The sequence below is a fragment of the Cynocephalus volans genome, chromosome 9 (genome assembly GCF_027409185.1).
Source record: "Cynocephalus volans isolate mCynVol1 chromosome 9, mCynVol1.pri, whole genome shotgun sequence".
In the NCBI taxonomy this organism is placed as follows: domain Eukaryota; kingdom Metazoa; phylum Chordata; class Mammalia; order Dermoptera; family Cynocephalidae; genus Cynocephalus; species Cynocephalus volans.
Window position 1 is genome coordinate 58194079 of NC_084468.1, and position 23191 is coordinate 58217269.

Genomic DNA, 23191 nt, shown 5'->3' on the forward strand with positions numbered 1-23191 from the left:
TGCTGAGCAAAAAAAATAAAGCTGGAGGCATAACACTACCTGACTTTAAGCTATACTACAAAGCTATAATAACCAAAACAGTATGGTACTGGCATAAAAACAGACACACTGACCAATGGAATAGAATAGAGAATCCAGAAATCAACCCACACACTTACTTCCATCTGATCTTTGACAAAGGCACCAAGCCTATTCATTGGGGAAGGGACTGCCTCCTCAGCAAATGTTGCTGGGATAAGTAGATATCCATATGCAGGAGAATGAAAATAGATCCATACCTCTCACCGTATACTAAAATCAACTCAAAATGGATTAAGGATTTAAATAAACACCCTGAAACAATAAAACTTCTTAAAGAAAATATAGGAGAAACACTTCAGGAAATAGGACTGGGCACAGATTTCATGAATATGACCCCAAAAGCACGGGCAACCAAAGGAAAAATAAACAAATGGGATTATATCAAACTAAAAAGCTTCTGCACAGCAAAAGAAACAATTAACAGAGTTAAAAGACAACCAACAGAGTGGGAGAAAATATTTGCAAAATATACATCTGACAAAGGATTCATATCCAGAATATATAAGGAACTCAAACAACTTTACAAGAAGAAAACAAGCAACCCAATTAAAAAATGGGCAAAAGAGCTAAGTAGGCATTTCTCTAAGGAAGATATACAAATGGCCAACAGACATATGAAAAAATGCTCAACATCACTCAGCATCCGGGAAATGCAAATCAAAACCACACTGAGATACCATCTAACCCCAGTTAGGATGGCTAAAATCCAAAAGACTCTGAACGATAAATGCTGGAGAGGTTGCGGAGAAAAAGGAACTCTCATACATTGTTGGTGGGACTGCAAAATGGTGCAGCCTCTATGGAAAATGGTATGGAGGTTCCTCAAACAATTGCAGATAGATCTACCATACGACCCAGCTATCCCACTGTTGGGAATATACCCAGAGGAATGGAAATCATCAAGTCGAAGGTATACCTGTTCCCCAATGTTCATCGCAGCACTCTTTACAATAGCCAAGAGTTGGAACCAGCCCAAATGTCCATCATCAGATGAGTGGATACGGAAAATGTGGTACATCTACCCAATGGAATACTACTCAGCTATAAAAACGAATGAAATACTGCCATTTGCAACAGCATGGATGGACCTCGAGAGAATTATATTAAGTGAAACAAGTCAGGCACAGAAAGAGAAATACCACATGTTCTCACTTATTGTTGGGAGCTAAAAATTAATATATAAATTCACACACACACACACACACACACCCACACACACACACACACACACACACACACACAAAACCGGGGGTGGGGGGGAAGAAGATATAACAACCACAAGTACTTGAATTTGATACGACAAGCAAACAGAAAGGACATTGTTGGGGGGGAAGGGTGGAGGGAGAAGGGAGGGCAGTTTTGGCGATGGGGAGCAATAATCAGCCAAAATGTATATCGACAAAATAAAATTTAAAATAAATAAATAAATAAATAAATAAATAAATAAAACCAGGAAAAAAATAAAATAAAAAAATAAACACTTCATAAATAATAACTTCCAAATAAAAAATAAAAAAATAATAAAATGGTTTAAGGAATTAGCAGACGGTAAGAAAATTGAGATAATGTGCAGAGACTTTTTTCCAAATATTTGATAGTAAAGTGATAAGATGGGGTGCTGCTAGAGGCATCAAGGTAAAGAAAGAGGTTGTTTTCCTCCTAGTTCGAGACATCTGAATAGGGAAGGAACAGTTGCAAGATAAACTGAACTATAAAAATAGGAAAATTATTGCTAGTGTAAACTTGTCCCCAAAACCAATGAGAACAGGAACCTGAACAGAGGAGGAGAGATTAGTCTTGGAGGAGAGGCAGCTTCTCTCTTGAGACCTGAACTGAAGGTGGCAGAAGTGAGTCCAGATGAAGGCAAGGCTGCATACTGGGTGCTGGGAAGATGGGAAAATTTCCCTCTATGGCTTCTAGTTTTCTTTGGAAATTGGGAAACAGAGTCATAAACTGGGATCAGGAATAGCAAAAACCAATAGTTAAGGAAAGTGTTGGGAAATTTCAGAGAATGGTAGAGATTTGGAAATAAAAAACAAACAAGCAAACAAAAAAACCCAGAATTGTCAGCTTTGTTATCCAGAACTTCTAGTAGAACTGACACGTTCTGTTAGGATATTTTCTCCAGGAGCACTTAATTTCCTGGGTGCAGGCAGAGAGACACAGAGAGAGTTCTTCCAGGTTTGGGACTTTGTCAGACAAAAACACTGGAAAGAGGGTAACAAGCGAACTTGGGATATGAATAAGTGTTTAAAAAATGATGGACTGGAGTGACATCAGCAATATGGCAGAACAGGAATTCCCTGGGTCTATTCCCCCTCACAGAAATCCAACAAGCAAGTATCCACAAACAAGAATTCCCTCATGAATATCCCAGGACCCAGGAATGAGGTTGAGACACTCCTTAGGACAGCTGAACTGAGAATTCAGCCATAGAAAAAGGGTAAGAGTAGCAGTTTCACTTTGACCACGTCACCCCTCACCCAAGCCAGCATAGTGCCACACACAAAGGATTGTGCTGAGATCCAAGGTTTTACAGAGGAAGAAGAGAGTTGAAGGTGGACAATTAGCTTCCCCACATTTCTGGGACCCTTTGCAGGAGGCCCACCCTTATATCACCCCACAGGATACATTGGAGGGTATCAGCAGGGCTAGACCACCCGGGGCAAGGTAATAACAAAGAACTGTGGCATTGCTCACAGTGACCAGAACAAGAATCTTGGCAATGGGTATACATTGTAGCCAGTGGAGGTGCATTACCAGAGACACTAACCAACAGCATTGCTCTATAGGAAGCATGGTTTATGGGTCTCCCAGGCTCAAATCCCTGTCTGGCTTCCCCACCCAGCCCTAGTGTTCTCCTTGAAACTTCTCCAGGCCAGGAGATAGGGACAGGTAAGGAATTATGTATGGAGGGAGCATCTGGCCCTGCCCAGGCCCAGAGGCCTAACAGTGACCCAGACAAGGCTGAGTGCTCTCCATAAGCCTTCAGCAGGCCAGGAAGCAGGAGAAGTTTGGTGAGTATCCCCAGAGAGAGTATCTGATGCTGCCTGGATCCAGCTGCCGATCCACAGCTCACATCAGTCTAGCCAAGTCCTGGAATTCTCCTTAAATCCTCACCAAGCTAGTAGGCAATGGCAGGTCAGTGAATATCTGCTGAGGGGTGCATATGACCCTGTCCAACTCCAGAATCTGACCAGGTACTCCACCAAGCCTCAGTGCTCTGCGTAAGCCTGCTTTAAAATGGTCCACACACCTGTGTCCATGCATATCTGTGGATCATACCCTCTGGCCTTTCCTACCCCAAGTGGTTGAGTAGCAATTCCAGAGACTTTGCCAGCTTTGGAGCCCAGCTAGTGGGCCTGCTCAATGAAAGATCTAAAACTGCAGTATTAGCCAGCTAGAGAAGACAACCTATAATGCTGCTCAATCAGAGGCAATTGCAGAACCTAGCCAGAAATCTATAACACTGCCAAATCAGATGCAATTGCAGAGTTCCATTTTACTGCAGAGTCTAGCCAGTGGTCTCACTGGACTGCAGAGCACACTCAGCAGTTCCACTTGACCCCAGAGGGCAGATAACAGTCCACCCCAACTAAAGAACACAAGAGCAAGACCTACTTGTCTGGGGTGGTTATCAGCTGGGCCAACCAAAATCCCAGGCTAGACTAAATAGTGAAGGTCTACAACCACCAAAGAAAACTAGCAAAAGCTAAAAGGGTGGCCATTTCCTCAAATGTGCAGCCACCAAATGCAAAGACAAAAGGATTATGAAAATCAGGGAAATATGACACTACCAAGAGAAACAAAGTTCTAGTAATGGACCCCGAAAAAATGGAAATCTATGGAATAATTGAAGGGAAGTCAGAATAAACCTCTTAAAGAAGCTCAGGGAAATATAAGAAAATATGGATAGAAAATTAATTAAAATTTGGAGAACTATTTGTGAACAAAATGAGAAGTTTGACAAAGAAACAGAAACAATAAAAATAAACCAAATCGAAATCCTAGATATTAAAAAATACAATAACTAATCTGAAAAACTTAATAGAAAATTTCAATAGCAGACTTGATCAAACAAAAGAAATAATCAGTAAGGTGAACTTAAACATAAGACATTTGAAATCATCTAGTCAGAGAAATGAAAAGAAAAAAGGAATGGAAAAGAATGAAGAAAGCCTATGGGAATTATGGGACACTTTAAAGAGAACTAATCTATGCATGATAGAAGTTTCTGAAGGAGAAGAGAGAGAGAAAAAGGCCCACAAGAAATATTTAAGGAAATAATGGCTGAAAATTTCTCAAATCTGGGAAAAGATGACCACATCTAGGTATAGGAAGCCCAGAGGTCTCCAATCAAATTCAATCTGCAGGGGAGTTCACCAAGACACATCATAATAAAATTATTAAAAATCACAGATAAAGACAGAATACTGAAATGAACATGAGAAACATATCACTTTCAGAGAAGTCCCAATATTGCTATAAGTGGGGTTTTTTTTTGGCAGAAACTCTGCATGCCAGAAGAGAGTGGGATGATATTTTCAAAGTGCTAAAGGAGAAAAAATTGCCAACCAAGCATACTTTATCAGACAAAGCTGTCCTACAAAAATGAGAAAGAAAGAAAAAAATTCTCAAACAAAAGCTAAGAGAGTTCATCACCACTAAGCCCATCCTACAGAAATTGCCAAAGGGAATTCTTCAAGCTGAAACAAAAGACAGCTAACCAATAACATCAAACATACTGAAGTAAAAAACTCAATGTTAAAAGTAATACAAAGTCATATTCAGAATTCTCTAATACCATAAACGTAGTATGTAATTTTCTGTCTAAAAGACAAAAACTATTGACAACAACTGTAGCTACAATAAATTGTTGAGATACAAACTACAAAAAGGTAAATTTTGAAATCAAAATCATAAAAGGTGGAGGGAAGAAGTGAAAGTGTAGAGTTTTTCTTTGAAATTAAAGTTGTTATTATCAGCTTAAAATAACCCATTTTGTGTATACAATGTCTTATATAAGCCTCATAGTAACTACAAAGCAAAAACCCATAGCAGATGCACAAAACATATAAAGAAAAGATTAAAAACAAGCCACCATAGAAAACTATCAACCACAATGGAAGACTGCAACAGAGGAAGAAACAAAAGATCAACAAAACAAGCAGAAAACAAATTACAATATTGCAGTCGTCTCCTTACCTATCAACAGTTACCTTTAATGGAAATGGGTTAAATTCTCCAATCAAAAGATATAGTGTGGATGTGTTTATAATAATTATAATAAAAGGCAAACCATATGCTGCTTACAAAAGATCCACTTAAGTTTTAAAGCATTAAGCTTTTATACATAAGCTGAAAATGAAGACATGGAAAAATACATTCCCTGCAAATGGCAACCAAAAGAGAGCAGGGGTGGCTATACTTATACCACATAACATAGACTTAAAATTAAAAACTGTAAGAAGAAACAAAGGACATTATATAATGATAAAGGGGTCAATTCATCAAAAGGACATATCAGTTGTAAATATACATGCTCCCAATATTGGAGCACTTAAATAAATGAAGCATTTATTAAATTGTCTGAAAGGAGAGTTAGATTGTAATATAATAATAATATGGAACTTCAGTACCCCACTTTCAACAACAGGCAGATCATCTAAACAGAAAATCAATAAGAAAACCCTGGACTTGAAAATACTTTTTAGACCAAATGGCCTAACAATATGTACAGAAAGTTCCATCCAATAACAACATAATACACTTTCTTCTCAGGGGCATATGAAAGATTCTCCAGGACAGATCATATGTTAGGCCACAAAATAAGTTTTAACAAATTTAAGAGGATTGAAATCATATCAAGTATCTTTTTATATCACTAAGGTGTGATAGTAGAAATCAGTAAAAGGAAAATCCTGAAAAATTTACAAATAAGTGAAAATTAAACTATGTGCTCTGAAACAACTAAAAGTCATAAAGAAGTAAAAAAAAAAAAAAAACAATAATAAATCTCCAATACCTTGAGACACACAAAAATGGAAACACAACAAACAAAATGTATGAGATGCAGCAAAATAGTCCTAAAAAGAAAATTCACAGCAATGAACATCTATATTAAAAAAGAAGACATATCTCAAATAAAGAATCTAAAGTCACACTTTAAGGAAACAGAGAAACATAAAAAACTAATCATAAAGTTAGCAGAAGAAAGGAAATGAAAAATATCAGAGAGGAAATAAACAAAATAAAGAATAGAGAAATAATACAAAAAAATCTACAAAACTAAAGTTATTTTTTGAAAAGATAAACAAAATCAACCAATCCTTAGCTTTCCAAAAAAAAAAAAGAAGACTCAAGTAAATAAAGACAGAAATTAAAGTGGAGATATAACAACCAAATAAATATAATTACAAAGGATTATAAGAAACTCCTATGAACAATTATATGCTGAAAAATCAGATATTCTAGAAGAAATGGATGAATTCCTAGACACATACAAATTACCAAGTCTGAATCATGAAGAAACAGAAAACTTGAGCAGACCAATAATGAATAAGGAGATTGAACCAGTAATAAGAAGTGTCCCACCAAAGAAAAACCAATAACAAACTAGTAGAAAAAGAAATCAAGAAAGAAAGGCCATTTACAATAGTCACCAAAAAAAAAAAAAGTAATAATAATAATAATAATAATAATAATAATGCCTAGGAATCAATTTAACCAAGGAGGTGAAAGATATCTACAATGAGAAATACAAATCACTGCTGGAAGAATTAAAGAGTACACAAAAAGATGGAAATACATTCTATGCTCTTGGATTGGAAGAACTAATATCATGAAAATGGCCATACTACCCAAAGCTATCCAGATTTAAGTCAATCCCCATCAAAATACCAATGGCATTCTTCACAGAAATAGGAAAAAAAAAACCAATCTTAATATTCATATGGAACAAGAACAAAAAGAACTGGAATTGCCAAAGCAATCCTGAGCAATAAATAAATAAATAAAGCCAGAGGCATAACACTGCATGACTTCAAAATATACTACAAAGCTACAGTAACCAAAACAGTACGGTGCTGGCATAAAAACAGACACTTAGATTAATGGAACAGAATAGAACAGAATAGCTCTCTAACCCAGAAATCAACTCACATACTTATAGCCAAAAGATATTTGAAAAACAGCAGCATACATTGGGGAAAGAGGTAATTTTTCAACAAGTGGTGCTGAAAAAACTGGATATCCATATGTAGAAAAATAAAACTAGACCTGTACCTCTCACCATATACCAAAATCAACTCTAAATATATGAAAGACATATATAAGACCTAAAACTATAAAACTACTGAAGAAAAACATAAGCAAAACACTTCAGGAAGTAGGACTGGGCAAAGACTTTCTGATAAGACATGAAAAGCACAGGCAACAAAAGGAAAAATAAAGAAATGGGATTATATCAAACTGAAAAACTTCTGCACAGCAAAAGAAACAGTTAACAGAGTGAAAAGACAGAATGGGAGAAAATATTCACAAACTATGCCTCTAACAAGGGATTAATATCCAAAATACACAAAGGACTCAAAAACTTAACAGTAAAAACCCAAGTAACCCAATCAAAAAATGGGCAAAGGAGCTGCATAGGCATTTCTCAAAGGAAGATATACTAATGACCAACAGACATATAGAAAAATGTTGAACATCACTAAGCATCAGGAAAATGCAAATCAAAACCAGGTTTAGATATCATCTCATGCCAGTTAGACTGGTCATTATGAAAAAAGACAAAGAATAACAAATGGTGGTGAGGATGCAGATAAAGGGGAAGCCTCCTACACTGTTGGTGAAATTATAAATTAGTGCAGCCATTATGGAACACAGTCTGGAGGTTCCTTCAACACCTACAGATTGAACTCCCACATGATCCAGGAATTCCACTGCTTGGTAGATTGCCAAAGGAATGGAAATCATCATGTCAAAGGGATACCTGCACCACCGTGTTTATCCCAGCTCTATCAATGATAGTTAAGAGTTGGATCCAACCTAAATGTGCATTGTTGGATGACTGGATAAGGAAAATGTGGTATATATACACAATGGAATACTACTGTCCCACAGAAAAGAATGAAATTCTGCTATTCGTAGCAACATGGATGAAAATTATAGAGGAAATTATGTTAAGTGAAATAAGCCAGGCACAGAAAGAGAAATACCACATGCCTTCACTCATAAATGGGAGCTAAAAAAGAAAAAAAAAAAAAAAAGGAAGAAAATATACAACAATGACAATAATTTGTTGAACTTTCAAAATGATAGAAAAGAATTGAGTCCATCAGAGGTGGTAAAGGGGGAGGGAGAGGGAGGGTTAGTGAGAAATTGATAAAGGGCCACAAAAAATTATTACATTGTATAATTACAAATGTAGTAATTATCCTGATTTGAAGATCACATACTGAATACTCATATTGATATTCAGTACTGTACCCCACAGATATGTACAATCAGTTATGTTTCATGTAAAAATTTAAAAAAGAAAGAAAGAAAGAAAGAAAAACTTAGGACTGGATAACTTCATGGCAAAATTCTCCTAATATTTAAAGAAGAATTAACATCAATCCTTCTCAAACTTTTAGAATAGACTGAAGAACAGGGAATAATTCCAAATTCATTTTGTGAGGTCAACAATACCCCAATGCCAAAGCCATACAAGGACACTACAAGAAAGAAAAATATAGGTCAATATCCCTGAGGAATACCAATGCAAAACCCCTTTTAAAATACTAATTAGTGAAATTCAACAACACATTAAATAATCATTCACCATATTTAGTCATTTTTCTATCACTTTTAAGTTCAAGATTCCATAAAGCCCATGAACATGGATACAATCCAGCCCTGTTCTTCACCAGCTTATAAAAATGGTGACCTTTGTTCCAATTTCCAATAAGCTTCTCCTCATTTCCATCTGAGACCTCCTCATAATGAACTTTACAGTCCATATTTCTATCAGCATTTTGGTTACCACCACTTAATCATTCTCTTAGAAGTTACAAACTTTCCATAGTCTCTTTGCTTTCTTCTGAACCCTCATCAGAATCTAGGCCTTTTTTTAGGATGTTCCTCCAAATTTTCCAGACTCTGCTCATTATTCAGTTCCAAAGCTGCTTCCACATTTTCAGGTATTTGTTATAAGCAACATCTTACTCTTTGCACCACTTTACTCTACTATTAAGTTTCCATTGCTTACAACAGAGTTCCTGAAACTGTATAATTTATAAATAAATGAAATTTATTTCCTACAGTTTTGAAGGCTGGGAATTTCAAGGTTTAAAGGCACATCTGGTGAGGGCCTCCTTCTTTGTGGGGACCATACAGAGTCGTGTGGCAATGTAGGAGTTTACATGGTGAGGAGTGAGTGAGAGTATTCCCACATGCTCACTTGCTTTCCTCATAAATCTCCCAGTCTACTCCCTGATAACCCATTAAACCATTAACCCATACTCCATGAATGGAATAATTCATTCATTAGAGCATAGTCTTCATGATCCAATCATGTGGTAAAGGCCCTGCTTTTTAAATACCATATTGGGGTATTCAAAATGAACCTAGAGGGACATTCAAACCACAGCACCATGATCAAGTGGGATTTACCCATGGAATGCAAGGATTGTTCAATAAATGCAAATCAATAAATGTGATTCATCACATTAGCAAAATATAGGATAAAAACCACAGAATCATCTCAAAAACTGGAGAAAAAGCATTTGACAAAATTCGACACTCTTTCTTAATAAAAACTTTCAACAGAGTAGGTATTGAGGGAATGTATCTCAAGACAATAAAAGTCACATATGAGAAACACATAGCTAACATCGTACTCAATAGTGAGAAGCTGAAAACTTTTCCTCTAAGATCAGGAACAAGACAAGCCCACTCTCACCACTTCTTTTCAACATAGTTCTGGAAGTCCTTGCCAGAGCAATGTGGTAAAAGGGAAAAATAAAAGGCATCCTAAAATGAAGGAAATAAATAAAATTGTCTCTGCTGATAACATGATCTTATGCATAGAAAATCCTAAAGACTCCACCAAAAAACTATTCAAACTAATAAATGAATTCAGTAAAGTTGCAAATTATAATATCGACATACGAATGTCAGTACCATTTCTATAAACTAATAACAAGCCATATGAAAAGGAAATTAATAAAACAATGCCTTTTACAATTGCAACAAAAAAGTAAAACACAAGTACATAGGTGTAAATTTAATGAAGGAGGTGAAAAACTTGTACACAGAAGATATGACACTGGTGAAAAAACTGAAGAAAACATGAATAAATAGAAAGATATTCCATGTTCATGGATTAGAAGAATTAATATTATTAAAACGTCCATACTACCAAAAGTGATCTACAGATTCAATGCAATCCCTATCAAAATTCCAATGCATTTTTCACAGAAATAGAAAAAAATAATCCTTAAGTTTGTATGGAACCACAAAAAACCCTGAATAGCTAAAACAATTTCTAGCAAAAAGAACAAAGATGGAGGCATCACACTCTCTGATTTCAAAATATATCATAAAGCAATTGTAATCAAACAGCAAGGTATGAGATAACAGTATAGCATGGTACTGGCATAAAAACAGACTCATTGATGAATGGAACAGCATAGAAAGCTCAGAAATAAACCAACACGTTTACAGTCAATTGATTTTTGACAAAGGGACCAAGAACATACAATAGATAAAGGAGAGTCTATTCAAAAAATGGTAGTGGGAAAACTCATTATTTACATAAGAATGAAATTAGATCCTTATCTTACACTATGCACAAAAATAAATTCAAAATGGATTAAAGACTTAAATGTGAGACCTGAAACTATAAAACTACTAGAAGAAAACATAGCAGAAAAGCTCCATGACATTTATCTGGGCAAGGATTTTCTCGATATGACCTTGAAAGCTCAGGCGACAAAAGCAAGAATATGTAAATGGAATTGCATAAAATTAAAAACTTCTGCACAGCAAAGGAGAAAATTAACAAAGTGAAGAGACAACCCATAAAGTGGGAAAACATATTTGCAAACCATACATCCAAGGGTTAATATACAAAATATATAAAGAACTCAAATACCACAAGAGCAAAAAAACACAAAGAACCCTATTAAAAACAGGCATAGGACATGAACAGACATTTCTCAAAAGAAGACATACAAATGGCCAACAGGTTCATGAAAAAAAATGCTCAGCATCCCTAATCATTCAGGAAATGAAAATTAAAGGCACAATGAGATACCACTTCACATCAGTTAGATCAAAAAGATGAAAGATAACAAGGGTGGCGAGGATGAGAAGAGGGAACACTTGTACACTGCTGCAGGGTGGGTGTAAATTAGAAGAGCCATTATGGAAAACAGTATGGAAATTCCTCAAAAAATTAAGAATAGAACTACCATATGTCCAGTAATCACCCTTCTGGGAATATACTTAACGGAATTGAATTGAATATGTGGAATGGATATTTGCACTCTCATGTTCATTGCAGGGCTATTCACAATAGCCACAATATGGAATCAACCCAAGTGTCCGTCAATAGATAAGTGGATAAAGAAAATGTGGTATATACATACAATGGAATACTATTCAGTCTTAAAAAGGAATGAAAGGGCCGAGCCCGTGGCGCACTTGGTAGAGTGCTGCGCTGGGAGCGCCGCGACGCTCCCGACGCGGGTTCAGATCCCATATAGGACTGGCCGGTGCACTCACTGGCTGAGTGCCGGTCACGAAAAAACGACAAAAAAAAAAAAAAAAAAAAAAAGGAATGAAATTCTGTCATTTGGAGTAACATGCATGAATCTAGAGGATGTTTTGCTAAATGAAATAAACCAGGCACAGAGGGACAAATACTATATAATCTCTCTTACATGTGGAATCTATAAAATATTGAATTCTTAGAAGCAGAGAGTAGAATAATGGTTATCAGAAGCCGGGTGGGGGGACAGAAAGGGTAGCAAGCACATGAGGAGTTTCTGGTAAAAGTGTACAGAGATTTAGCTAGACAAGAAGAATAACTTTTGAGATCTATTGAATGGCTCGGTGAGTATAGTCAATAATAATGTACTGTCTATTTCAAAATAACTAAGAGTAAATTTAAAATGTATCGTGACAAAAAATGTAAAATGAGGTAAAGGATATGTTAATTAGCTTAGTTAATCATTCCACATTTTATACATATATCAAAATATCACATTGTACTTTATAAATGTAATACAATTCTGATTTGTCCTTTTTTAAAAAGATAAAGTGAAATCTAAGCTGGACAAATGGAAGATGGAAGAAAGGAGAGGACTAATGGATTGTGAGAAAGCAGAGGAGTCAGTGGACTATAGTTCTCTATGAAGTTGAAGAAAAATTGTATTTTACTCAGTCAGTCAACAAATATTCACATCAAGCACTGTTTTAGGTGCTGGGAACATACCAGTAAATAAAATAGATTTTAAAAAATAGCTTTCTTCATGAAGCTCACATTCTAGTGGGAAATCTGACAATAAGCCAGGCAAATAAGAATATTGTGTATTGGATGGTGATAAGGGATAAAGAGGAAAATAAAACAGAGAAGGAATATGGGAATGTATGTGTTGGGAGTGAGGGTTGGTAGGTTGGGATGTGACATAAAGAGTGGATCCAGGTAAGCAAGAGTAGTTGAAAAGTGTGGGTGAAAGACTGGAAAGAGTAGTCAAATAGAAAGACGGGAATTAGTGTTTTTGGAGATGCAGCGTTTTTTGATGACAAGGCCCAAGGTATGACACTAAGAATAGGGTCTGATGTGGCTGAGGAAGGGTGTACAAGATCACTGGAGATGAGCAGGTCTAGGAACTAAGAGTGTGGCATTTAAACAGGTTAATGCTGATACTGCAGGGCTTGGGAGGGAGAGGAAACCTGCTTCCTCTGTCAATGTCATTAAAGAATGAGATGGAGGCTGGGAGATGACAACTACATGGATAAGAGATGGCGATAGAGGTGAGTGACGTGGCCTTCAGAGGAGACGTTTCTCTATCTTTGGTTTTGATTTTGTTTAAGAAAATAAACAATACAGCATAAAAGTAACTGTGTAAACCAGAAATAGGGAGCATCAGATTCTAACTTCCTAAATCGTAAAATAAGGATAATTATAGTACTGCTTCCGTCTCATCATATTAAACAAAATAATGTATAAGAAGTGCTTAATTTTTGGTATGATATACATTAAACACTCAATACAATAATTTTTGTTGTTGCAAATTATTAAATAAAATTTAGCTCTTGGTGAAATGAGTCACTTTTTCTCCCAGGTAGAATATATGCCAAACTTAGAAATAGCTGATAGAAACTTCCCTTTTAAAGTTTGACCTTGACTTTGGGCTTACCTTACATGCATCTACTTTTCCTTCCATGAATCCAGCACATAACATTCCTGAAGTTACCAGGCCATCATACACATCCTTTCTGTTACATACATCAGTGCTTATGGTTTCCACCCTGGCTTGACGAAGTTTATTTTGTGTAGGTCCTATTACACAAACCAACAAACAAACAAGCAATGCATTCTTCAAATACAACTATATCTAAGACATGAAAGACACATAAATTGTATATTCCTAGGAGCAACATCACAAAATTATTTTATTAACATTAGTTATAGCCTAATTTTATTTCCTGTGGCATAAGTGTCTACATGCAAGGAACCAAATATACTCAAGGATACCTCAAAAAGTTCATAGAAAATAGAATTAAAAGATAATATGAACCTTTCCATGAACTATCTGAAGTACTCTTGTACATGCAGTTACTCTCTGGCATTCTGACAGTATTTTGTCCCTTCTTATATCACCTAATACAGTCTGTCCTTTTCTTTTATATTAGACTCTCCCCTTTCTAACCATTGCTCCAGGGACCTGATTTTTTTAATTTTTTAACTCACCAACCCCTGTTCTGTCCAGGACACCACACACATTGGAAGGATCACCATTATATTTATGAAAAGCTTAAGAGGAATTCCCTAAGACAGCTTGTTCCATTGCAGGACATTTTTGTGCTAAGAAAATTAAATTGAAACTACTCACCATCATCTACAATGGATCCAAATCCTGTGACAAATACACTTGTTTTAGGTGGCAACCTGATAGACAAATCTGGGAGGCAAACTCTCTGGACTATATTTGAAAACTCAACTCGGGTTGTGAGCTGAGCCAAGGCAATGTCATTTTCATTTGTTTCTTTATGGTAATTTTCATGAAGTATAATTTTCCCCACACTTCGTTTCACTGCAGGCGGTGTTATAGTTGTACCAAAAGTGACAATCCATTTACTTGGGTCTTTATTTCTGTAAAAAATCAAAGAGTAAGATTTGTGATGCTTAATTTATTCTCTAAAAATGCTTGAGACTATTTCTCCCAAGCTATTGGGATTATGCTCCTGAAACTTCACTATGGTGAGAGAATTTGCAGTTGATCACTTTATGGGAAAAAGAGGTCTTATAATTAACTCAATTAATAAATGTGCAGCCAGTTAATTAGTATTATTAATTTCTAATTTTTAAACTCCTTACTTGTTAGGGCTCTTCAGGTTCTCTTTCTTTTCTAATTTCAATGAACAGTGTAGAAATTAACTTTGATTTGTTTTGGATAACATGCATACTAAGAGGCATTTTCCTTTTATATCAAATTCTCCATCCATTCTTATTTTATGACTCACTTGTTGGGCCTTGTTTACTGGGTTTTACTGTGCTCTTTGAGGCAAAGTGTAATTTGTCTGCTTTACAAACACAAACACAGGGCTGTTCTCCACCCTAAGCCCATACCCCTCCTTGACAAGCTCTAACTCAAAGTCATATTCCTACCACCCTTTCCTCTGGCCTGGTCAGTCCCTCCTACCATACTTGTGGCTCTCTCTTCACACAGATGCTTTTCTCTCCCACAATGTTATATCACAAGCAAATTCTACCTAGTCCTATCATCTCTTTACCTCCCTATTCTTACCTAAAGTCCAGTTCCTTCTTTTTTTTAATTATCCCAATCAAGAAGTATTAGAAATATATAGAAACTTGAAATTCTCTGAGTAAAGTAAAATTATGTAGAAGATAATCACACACAGGAGAATTCAAAAAGGGGATTTCCTCTTTCATGAGGGAGTACTGTATTGGTGAATCATCAGCTTTTCAGTGTAATGAAAAACCAGAAAGACCGGTGGTTTTCAAAATACTCTGCACTGCCCTAAGGATGAGCAGGCAGAGCTCAGGCAGGAGGGACAGGGTCCTGCTCTCATCATCTGTTTTACTTGTTTACACAATAAGGGAAGATTTAATCTGAAGTAGAAATCTTAGGACTGAAGCATTAATTTGAAAACTAGACACCAGAATTCTGGGTGATAAGAAGACATACATGTATGACTCTGGGCCTTATGGCACTCACAAATTAACTGGCTAGACAAAATAGAATGATCCCATCCCTTCATGCATTGTCACTCACATAACAGGCCCAACTCAATATGTTTTGTGGATAAGGACACAGACTCAGAAGTTTGACTTGTCCAGGCAAGTGATATACCCACACTGTTAGTGTTGAAAAGAGATGGCCCAGGTCTCTTGACATCTTGTCAAGAACTTTTTCCCCACCCATACCATTTCACAAATAGTGGGATCATTTTTTATGAACATAAAGATGCTAATATTTGTCTTAAACATGAGTTTTAGAAATACACTATTTCTGCAGAAAAAGATACAGTTTACAAAAATTTAAAGATTACTTGGATATCAGCCATATTGTCTTCATAGTACCCTGTATTTTTCTTCACAATAGTATACCATACTGTGCAATTACATGAAATTATATCACCCACAAAACTAAACCCCTTTTCTTTAGGATCATCACCTTGCCCAGCTCTTTTGGATTATTATTATTAGCATATAATAGTCTATAATTGTTTCTCCCATAGTTTTATAAATCCTTTCTTTGACTTCATAACCACCCTTTACTGTCAAATTTCTCTGCTCCCTTTAATTTAAAATCTCCTTAAAAGTAGTTTTTAAACATATTGCATCTAATCATCATTTTCTCTTGAATCCATTTTCTCTTGAATCCATTCCCATCCCCATCACACCACCAAAATTTCTCTTATCAAGGTCAGCAGTAATCTCTACTTTATCAAGCTCGATGGCCAATTCCAATGAAGGTTTGTCAGTACCCAGACTGTGCTGGATGTGCTGAAACAAGTATTTAAATCAGAACTATTTATTCTTTATTAAATATTAAGTTGGCATTTTGAGTTTCTTTATTTTAGTTTACATAAATAGAGCTCAGTTATAAACTAAAGTGGATGACACTCTTACAAAAACAGCAGTACAAAGATTGGAGGACTGTGAAAAAATCAGAAAGCCTTAACAAGAGAATGGGACTCAAGTTCACCTCTAAGGCATGATGCTAATTATTTTGGAGTTGTAAATACATGCAAATAAGTTTTTTCTCCTCTGTAGTGAGAGAGTGATGGACAATCACCTTAAATTCATTAGGTCATTCTCATTACACTTCTGCCCCATAAAGAACAGTGTAAATATCTTGGAACCATTTGAGCAGTTACCCTTAGAAGGAAGATAAAGAGCCTCCTAGAATCACCAAGGATAGGCTCTTTTAGGAGAGCGCATAAGTATTGCTGCTGTCCAGGCAAAGGGGATTCTATTTAGAGCTTTTGTTGAGAGTTTAAAAGGATAAGCTTTCTGTAGCCTGAGGGTAAAACCTCAGGGAGGAAAAATGGTGTGTCTCTGATCTCCTGGGGCAAAAGGGTGCCTGTGTATATTTGTGTATGTGAACTGACATAGCTGAGTTTTAAGAGCTACAGCTGAAAGCCCAAGTAGAAAGCTCCTGCTGGGTAGTATATGACCAGTCTTCAATATTGGGAAGTCAGGGAGACAAGGTAGCAGGTATCTCCCAACTTCCACATACCTCTCTGGACCATACAAGCCTGCGTGAGTTCTTGAACAAGGCAATAAGAAAGAAGAACTTCAAGAGGGGTACCAATTATTTTTTTCTTATTTATAAAGTGATGGTGATGTGATCGTGGGAGGTTAGAGAGATTAATTAGGGGGGAAAAAAAGCAGAACAGAAGGGGCCAACTTTCTTTTTGAGTATGTGTAAGAGATTAAACTTGCTACAAGTCTAATAGTCTTAACACTAAAATAACATATGATACAGTAGGAAAGGTAGTGCTAGGGTCATGAGGATACTGGGAAACATATGGAAAGAACTACTAATGATACAAACCAAATATCATAGATGGGGTATACAGCAAGCATAATGCATTGAAGGGACAGAGCAGGGGTCCACCCTGAATGGAGCAGAGGATAAATTGGTGAGATTAGACTCTTCCCATGCACAGAATCAATGGTGAGTGAGGACTGGGAATAGAAAGCTCACATCAGCCCTGATGAACCTACCTCCGGAAGCAGTGAGCTGCTGTGAGCAGCCACGTGTTACTGATGAGACTGGCTCCGCACTGATGTCCTGCCCCTATAAGCTGAAGGCTGGCCTGCCATGGCCACTCCCCTTCCACAGCTGTTTCTCTTCCATGGACAATCCTTTCAGTAGAAGATGATGCTGGTAATGGCATGTTTGAAAATGTCATCCTTATCCCACAGCCTGTCACAGAAATACATGTTAGTTTGCTTCCATGAAAAGGGAGAAAAAAACATATCCTAATTTGCACAGGGTGGAGAAGCTTAGATAATCCTTTGCCCCTGCTTCTCTTTAATCCATTCCTAGCACTCAGCCTTTCAGGTTATTTTATATGGGTCCTACTGATCCTACTGAGTTTTAAAAGAAATATTTACTAAAGAAAGCAGATATAGGTAGGTAAGTAGATGGATAGAGAGATAATTTATTGAGCATCCTCTGCTATGCATTTTAGATATATTTATAGCAAAACACCTTTTAGATGTGAAAACTGTGTCTTGGAGAGGGAACTTAAATTGCTGGAGGTCACACAGCTAGTAAGGGACAGAGTGGGATATAAATTAGTAGTATCCACAACAAAGCCAATAGTATCTGTGAAGGTTAATTCTAGATGTCAACTTGTTTAGATGAGGAATGCTGAGAAACCTGGTAAAACAATCTTTTCAGGTGTGTCCATGAGGGTGTTTCCAGCAGAGATTAGTATGAGAGTCTGAGTGGCCTGGGTGTGAAAGACCCACCCTCACTGTGTGTGGGAACCATCCAATCCACGGGGTTCCAGAGAAAACAAAAGATAGAGGAAAGAGGTGAAGCTCTCTCTCGATCCGCTGGAGCTGGGATACACTTTTCTCTCCTGTCCATGGACATCAGAGCTTGAGACTCTTCAGCTTTTGGGTTCCAGAACTTACACCAAAGACACCATCAGCTTCACTGGTTCTGAGGCCTTTGGACTTGGACTGAGCCATGCTACCGGCATCCAGTTTATACAAGGCCTATTGTGGAACTTTTCTTCATAGCCACGTGAGCTAATTCCCCTAATAAATCTCTCTCATATAATTATAATATATCCTGTTGATTCTGTCTCTCTGGAGAACCCTGACTAATACAGATTTTGGTACCAGGAGTGGTTCTAGAGAAACAGAATCTTAAACGTGAATTTTTTCCATTGGTTTCAGGGCATTAGACCTAAAAATGATACTAGCTTGACTTCTAATAATACGGAGAGCACTGATAATCCTTGGTGTGGTGAACTGTTTAAAGAGATATGCAAAATAAATCCATTTGATGGTCCTGATTCACCGCTTGTAAAAGGCAAGGGATTCAATGACTCTGTACGTAATACTTTTGAGTATTTGTGGAAATGTGAGGACTATAATGACATTGGCTGGTTGCTCCTCACAACACTGGATAAGCTGAAGAAAGGGGGAGCTCAGTGAAGTGATTTCTCAGCTCAAGTGCCACATAGATGACCTAAAAGTTTCTAGGTGTGCTCTAGGCCAGAATCTTCTCTCCAGTACCCAGAGGGCTGAAATTGCCGAGAATCAAACACAAGCCCTCATCACAGATTGGCTGAACTACAGCGGCAGTTGAATTATCAGCCTCACAGGGTATCTACTGCTAATGTGAGAGCATTAGTTGGGAAAGAATGGAATCCTGCAAGTTGGGATGGGGATGTGTGGGAGACCCTGATGAAGCTGGGGACCCTAAACTGCATTGAGGCTTGTTCACCAGAAATGAACTCCCAACCCTCATACCCAGAGACAGTGGCTTTTCCACCTCTGCCTGAGGGGATTAACTCTGCATTGCCTAAGGAAACAGTAATGGCTTTCCCTGAAGCAGTGACTGAGCAAGACAATGCTGATTCTCCTTAGGACCCACCCCCCATCTCCTGTCTTTGATTCTAGACCCATAACTAGACTCAAGGCCCAGCAGTCCCTAAAGGTGAGGTACATACTGTGACCCATGAAGAGGTATGTTACACTCCAAAAGAACTAAATGAATTTTCTGCTTCATACAAGCAGAAACTAGAAGAATATGTAGGGGAATGGATATTAAGCGTATGGGATAATGGTGGAAGGAACATAAATTGGATCAGGCTGAATTTATTGATATGGGCCCACTAAGCAGAGATTCTGCATTTAATGCTGTAGCTCAGAAAGTTAAGAAAGGTGCTAACAGTTTGTTTGGTTGGTTGGCTGAAATATGGATCAAAAGATGGCCCACTGTGAGTGAGTTAGAGATGCCTGATCTCCCTTGGTTAACTATAGATGAAGGGGTGGCCGGGTCCCCTTGAGAAAGGACCCTAGTACACCACCAAAAATCTATACTATTAATCTTTCTCCCATCCTTCGCCAAGGAGACCTGCAGCCTTTTACCAGAGTAACTGTACATTGGGGAAAGGGAAATGATCAGACCTTTCGGGGACTATTAGACACTGGTTCTGAATTGACATTGACTCCAGGAGACCCAAAGCATCACAGTGGCCCTCCAGTTAGAATAGGGGCTTGTGGGGGTCTGTTTATTAATGGAGTCTTAGCCCAGGTCTGACTTACTGTGGGTCCAGTGGGTCCCCGAACCCATCCTGTGGTTATTTCCCCAGTACCAGAATGCATAATTGGAACAGACATACTTAGCAGCTGGCAGAATCCTCACATTGGTTCCCTGACCTGTGGAGTGAGGACAATTATGGTGGGAAAGGCCAAATGGAAGCCATTAGAGCTGCCTCTACCTAGGAAAATAGTAAATCAAAAACAATACCGCATTCCTGGAGGGATTGCAGAGATTAGTGCTACTATCAAGGATTTGAAAGAGGCAGGGGTGGTGATTCCCACCACATCCCCATTCAACTCTTCTATTTGGCCTATGAAGAAGACAGATGGATCTTGAAGGATGACAGTGGATTACCATAAGCTTAATCAAGTAGTGACTCCAATTGCAGCTGCTGTGCCAGATGTGGTTTCATTGCTTGCACAAATTAATACATCTCTGGGTACCTGGTATGCAGCTATTGATCTGGCAAATGCTTTTTTCTCCATCCCTGTTCATAAGGGCCACCAAAAGCAGTTTGCTTTCAGTTGGCAAGGCCAGCAATACACCTTTACTGTATTATCTCAGGGGTGTATCAACTCTCCAGCCCTATGTCACAATTTAGTTCACAGGGATCTAGATCACCTTTCCCTTCCACAAGACATTATGCTGGTCCATTACATAGATGACATTATGCTGACTGGATGTAGTGAGCATGAAGTAGCAACTGCTCTGGACTTATTGGTAAAACATTTGCGCATCAGAGGATGAGAAATAAGTCCAACTAAAATTCAGGGGACTTATACCTCAATTAAATTTCTAGGGGTCCAATGGTGTGGGGCATGTTGAGATATCCCTTCTAAGGTGAAGGATAAGTTGTTGCATCTGGCCCCTCCTACAACCAAGAAAGAGGCACAGTGCCTAGTGGGCCTATTTGGATTTTGGAGGCAACACATTCCTCACTTGGGTGTGTTACTCTGGCCTATCTACCAAGTGACATGAAAGGCTGCTAGTTTTGATTGGGGACCAGAGCAGGAGAAGGCTCTGCAACAGGTCCGGGATCCTGTGCAAGCTGCTCTGCCCTTGGGCCATATGATCCAGAAGACCCAATGGTCTTTGAAGTGTCAGTGGCAGATAGGGATGCAGTATAGAAACTTTGGCAGGCCCCTATAGGTGAATCACTGTGGAGACCCTTAGGATTTTGGAGCAAGGCCCTGCCATCATCTGTAGATAACTACTCTCCTTTTGAGAAACAGCTCTTGGCCTGCTATTGGGCCTTAGTAGAAACTGAACGCTTGACTATGAGCCACCAAGTTACCATGTGACCTGAGCTGCCCATCATGAACTGGGTGTTATCTGACCCAGCAAGTCATAAGGTTGGGCATGCACAGCAGCACTCCATCATCAAATGGAAATGGTATATATGTGATCCGGCCCGAGCAGGTCCTGAAGGCACAAGTAAGTTACATGAAGAAGTGGCCCAAATGCCCATGATTCCTACTCCTGCTGCACTGCCTTCTCTTCCCCAGCCTGCACCTATGGCCTCACTGAGAGTTCCCTATGATCAGCTGACAAAGGAAGACAAGGCTAGAGCCTGGTTTACAGATGGTTCTGCACAATATGCAGGCACCACCCAAAAGGGGACAGCTGCAGCACTACACCTCTTTTCTGGGACAACCCTGAAGGACAGTGGTGAGGGCAAATCTTGTCAATGGGCAGAACTTTGGGCAGTGCACTTGGTTATGTACTTTGCTTGGAAGGAGAAATGGCCAAATGTGTGATGAGATAGTGATTCATGGGCTGTAGCCAATGATTTGGCCTGATGGTCAGGGACATGGAAGGAACATGATTGGAAAATTGGTGAGAAAGAAATTTGGGGAAGAGTTATGTGGATGGATCTCTCAGAGTGGGCAAAGGATGTAAAGATATTTGCTTCCCATGTGAATGCCCATCAAAAGGTGACCTCAGCAGAGGAGGACTTTAAAAATCAGGTGGACAGGATGACCTGTTCAGTGGATACTAGTCAGCCTCTTTCTCTAGCCACCCCTGTCATCACCCAGTGGGCTCATGAGCAAAGTGGCCATGGTGGCAGGGATGGAAGTTATGCATGGACTCAGCAACATGGACTTCCACTCACCAAGGGTGATCTGGCTACAGCGACTGCTGAGTGCCCAATCCGCCAGCATCAGAGATCAACACTGAGCCCCCAATATGGCACCATTCCCCAAGGTGATCAGCCAGCTACCTGGTGGCAGGTTGATTACATTGGACCGGTTCCATCATGGAAGGGGAAGCGTTTTGTCCTTACTGGAATAGACACTTACTCTGGATATGGATTTGCCTTCCCAGCACGAAATGCCTCTGCCAAAACTACCATCCGTGGACTCATGGAATGCCTTATTCACCATCATGGCATTCCACACAGCATTGCTTCTGACCAAGGAACTCACTTCACAGCTAAAGAAGTGCGACAGTGGGCTCATGCTCATGGAATTCACTGGTTTTACCATGCTCCCCATCTTCCTGAAGCAGCTGGTCTGATAGAACGATGGAATGGCTTTTTGAAGTCACAGTTACAGTGCCAGCTGTGTGCCAATACCCTGCAGGGCTGGGGCAAAGTTCTCCAGCAGGCTGTATATGCTCTAAAGCAGCACCCAACATATGGTACTATCTCTCCCATAGCCAGGATTCATGGGTCCAGGAATCAAGGGGTAGAAACGGAAGTGGCACCGCTCACCCCTACCCTGAGGAACCCATTAGCAAAACTTTATGCTCTGCTGGTCTAGAAATCTTAGTTCCGGAGGGAGGAATGCTTCCATCAGGAGACACAAAAATGATCCCATTGAACTGGAAGTTAAGGCTGCCACCTGGCCACTTTGGGCTCCTCATGCCTCTGAATCAACAGGCTAAGAAAGGAGTTACAGTGTTGGCTGGGGTGACTGACCCAGACTACCAAGGGGAAGTTGGACTACTACTTCACAGTGGAGGTAAGGAAGATTATATCTGGAATACAGGAGATCCCTTAAGATGTCTCTTAGTACTACCATGCCCTGTGATTAAGGTTAATGGAAAATTACAACAACCAGATCCAGGCAAGA

The 23191-nt window shown here is 38.6% G+C and overlaps 1 protein-coding gene across 1 annotated transcript in view; it reads right to left on the reverse strand.

Annotated features, from left to right (window-relative positions):
• Positions 1 to 23191, reverse strand: part of LOC134385709 (transmembrane protease serine 11F) — a 112659-nt gene that overhangs the window by 8894 nt on the left and 80574 nt on the right. The window contains exons 7-9 of the mRNA XM_063107441.1: positions 17555 to 17756; positions 14190 to 14449; positions 13494 to 13636 (exon numbers count right to left, since the gene is read on the reverse strand). Coding sequence (XP_062963511.1) covers positions 13494 to 13636; positions 14190 to 14449; positions 17555 to 17756 — 605 coding nt within the window. The remainder of the gene's footprint in view (positions 1 to 13493; positions 13637 to 14189; positions 14450 to 17554; positions 17757 to 23191) is intronic.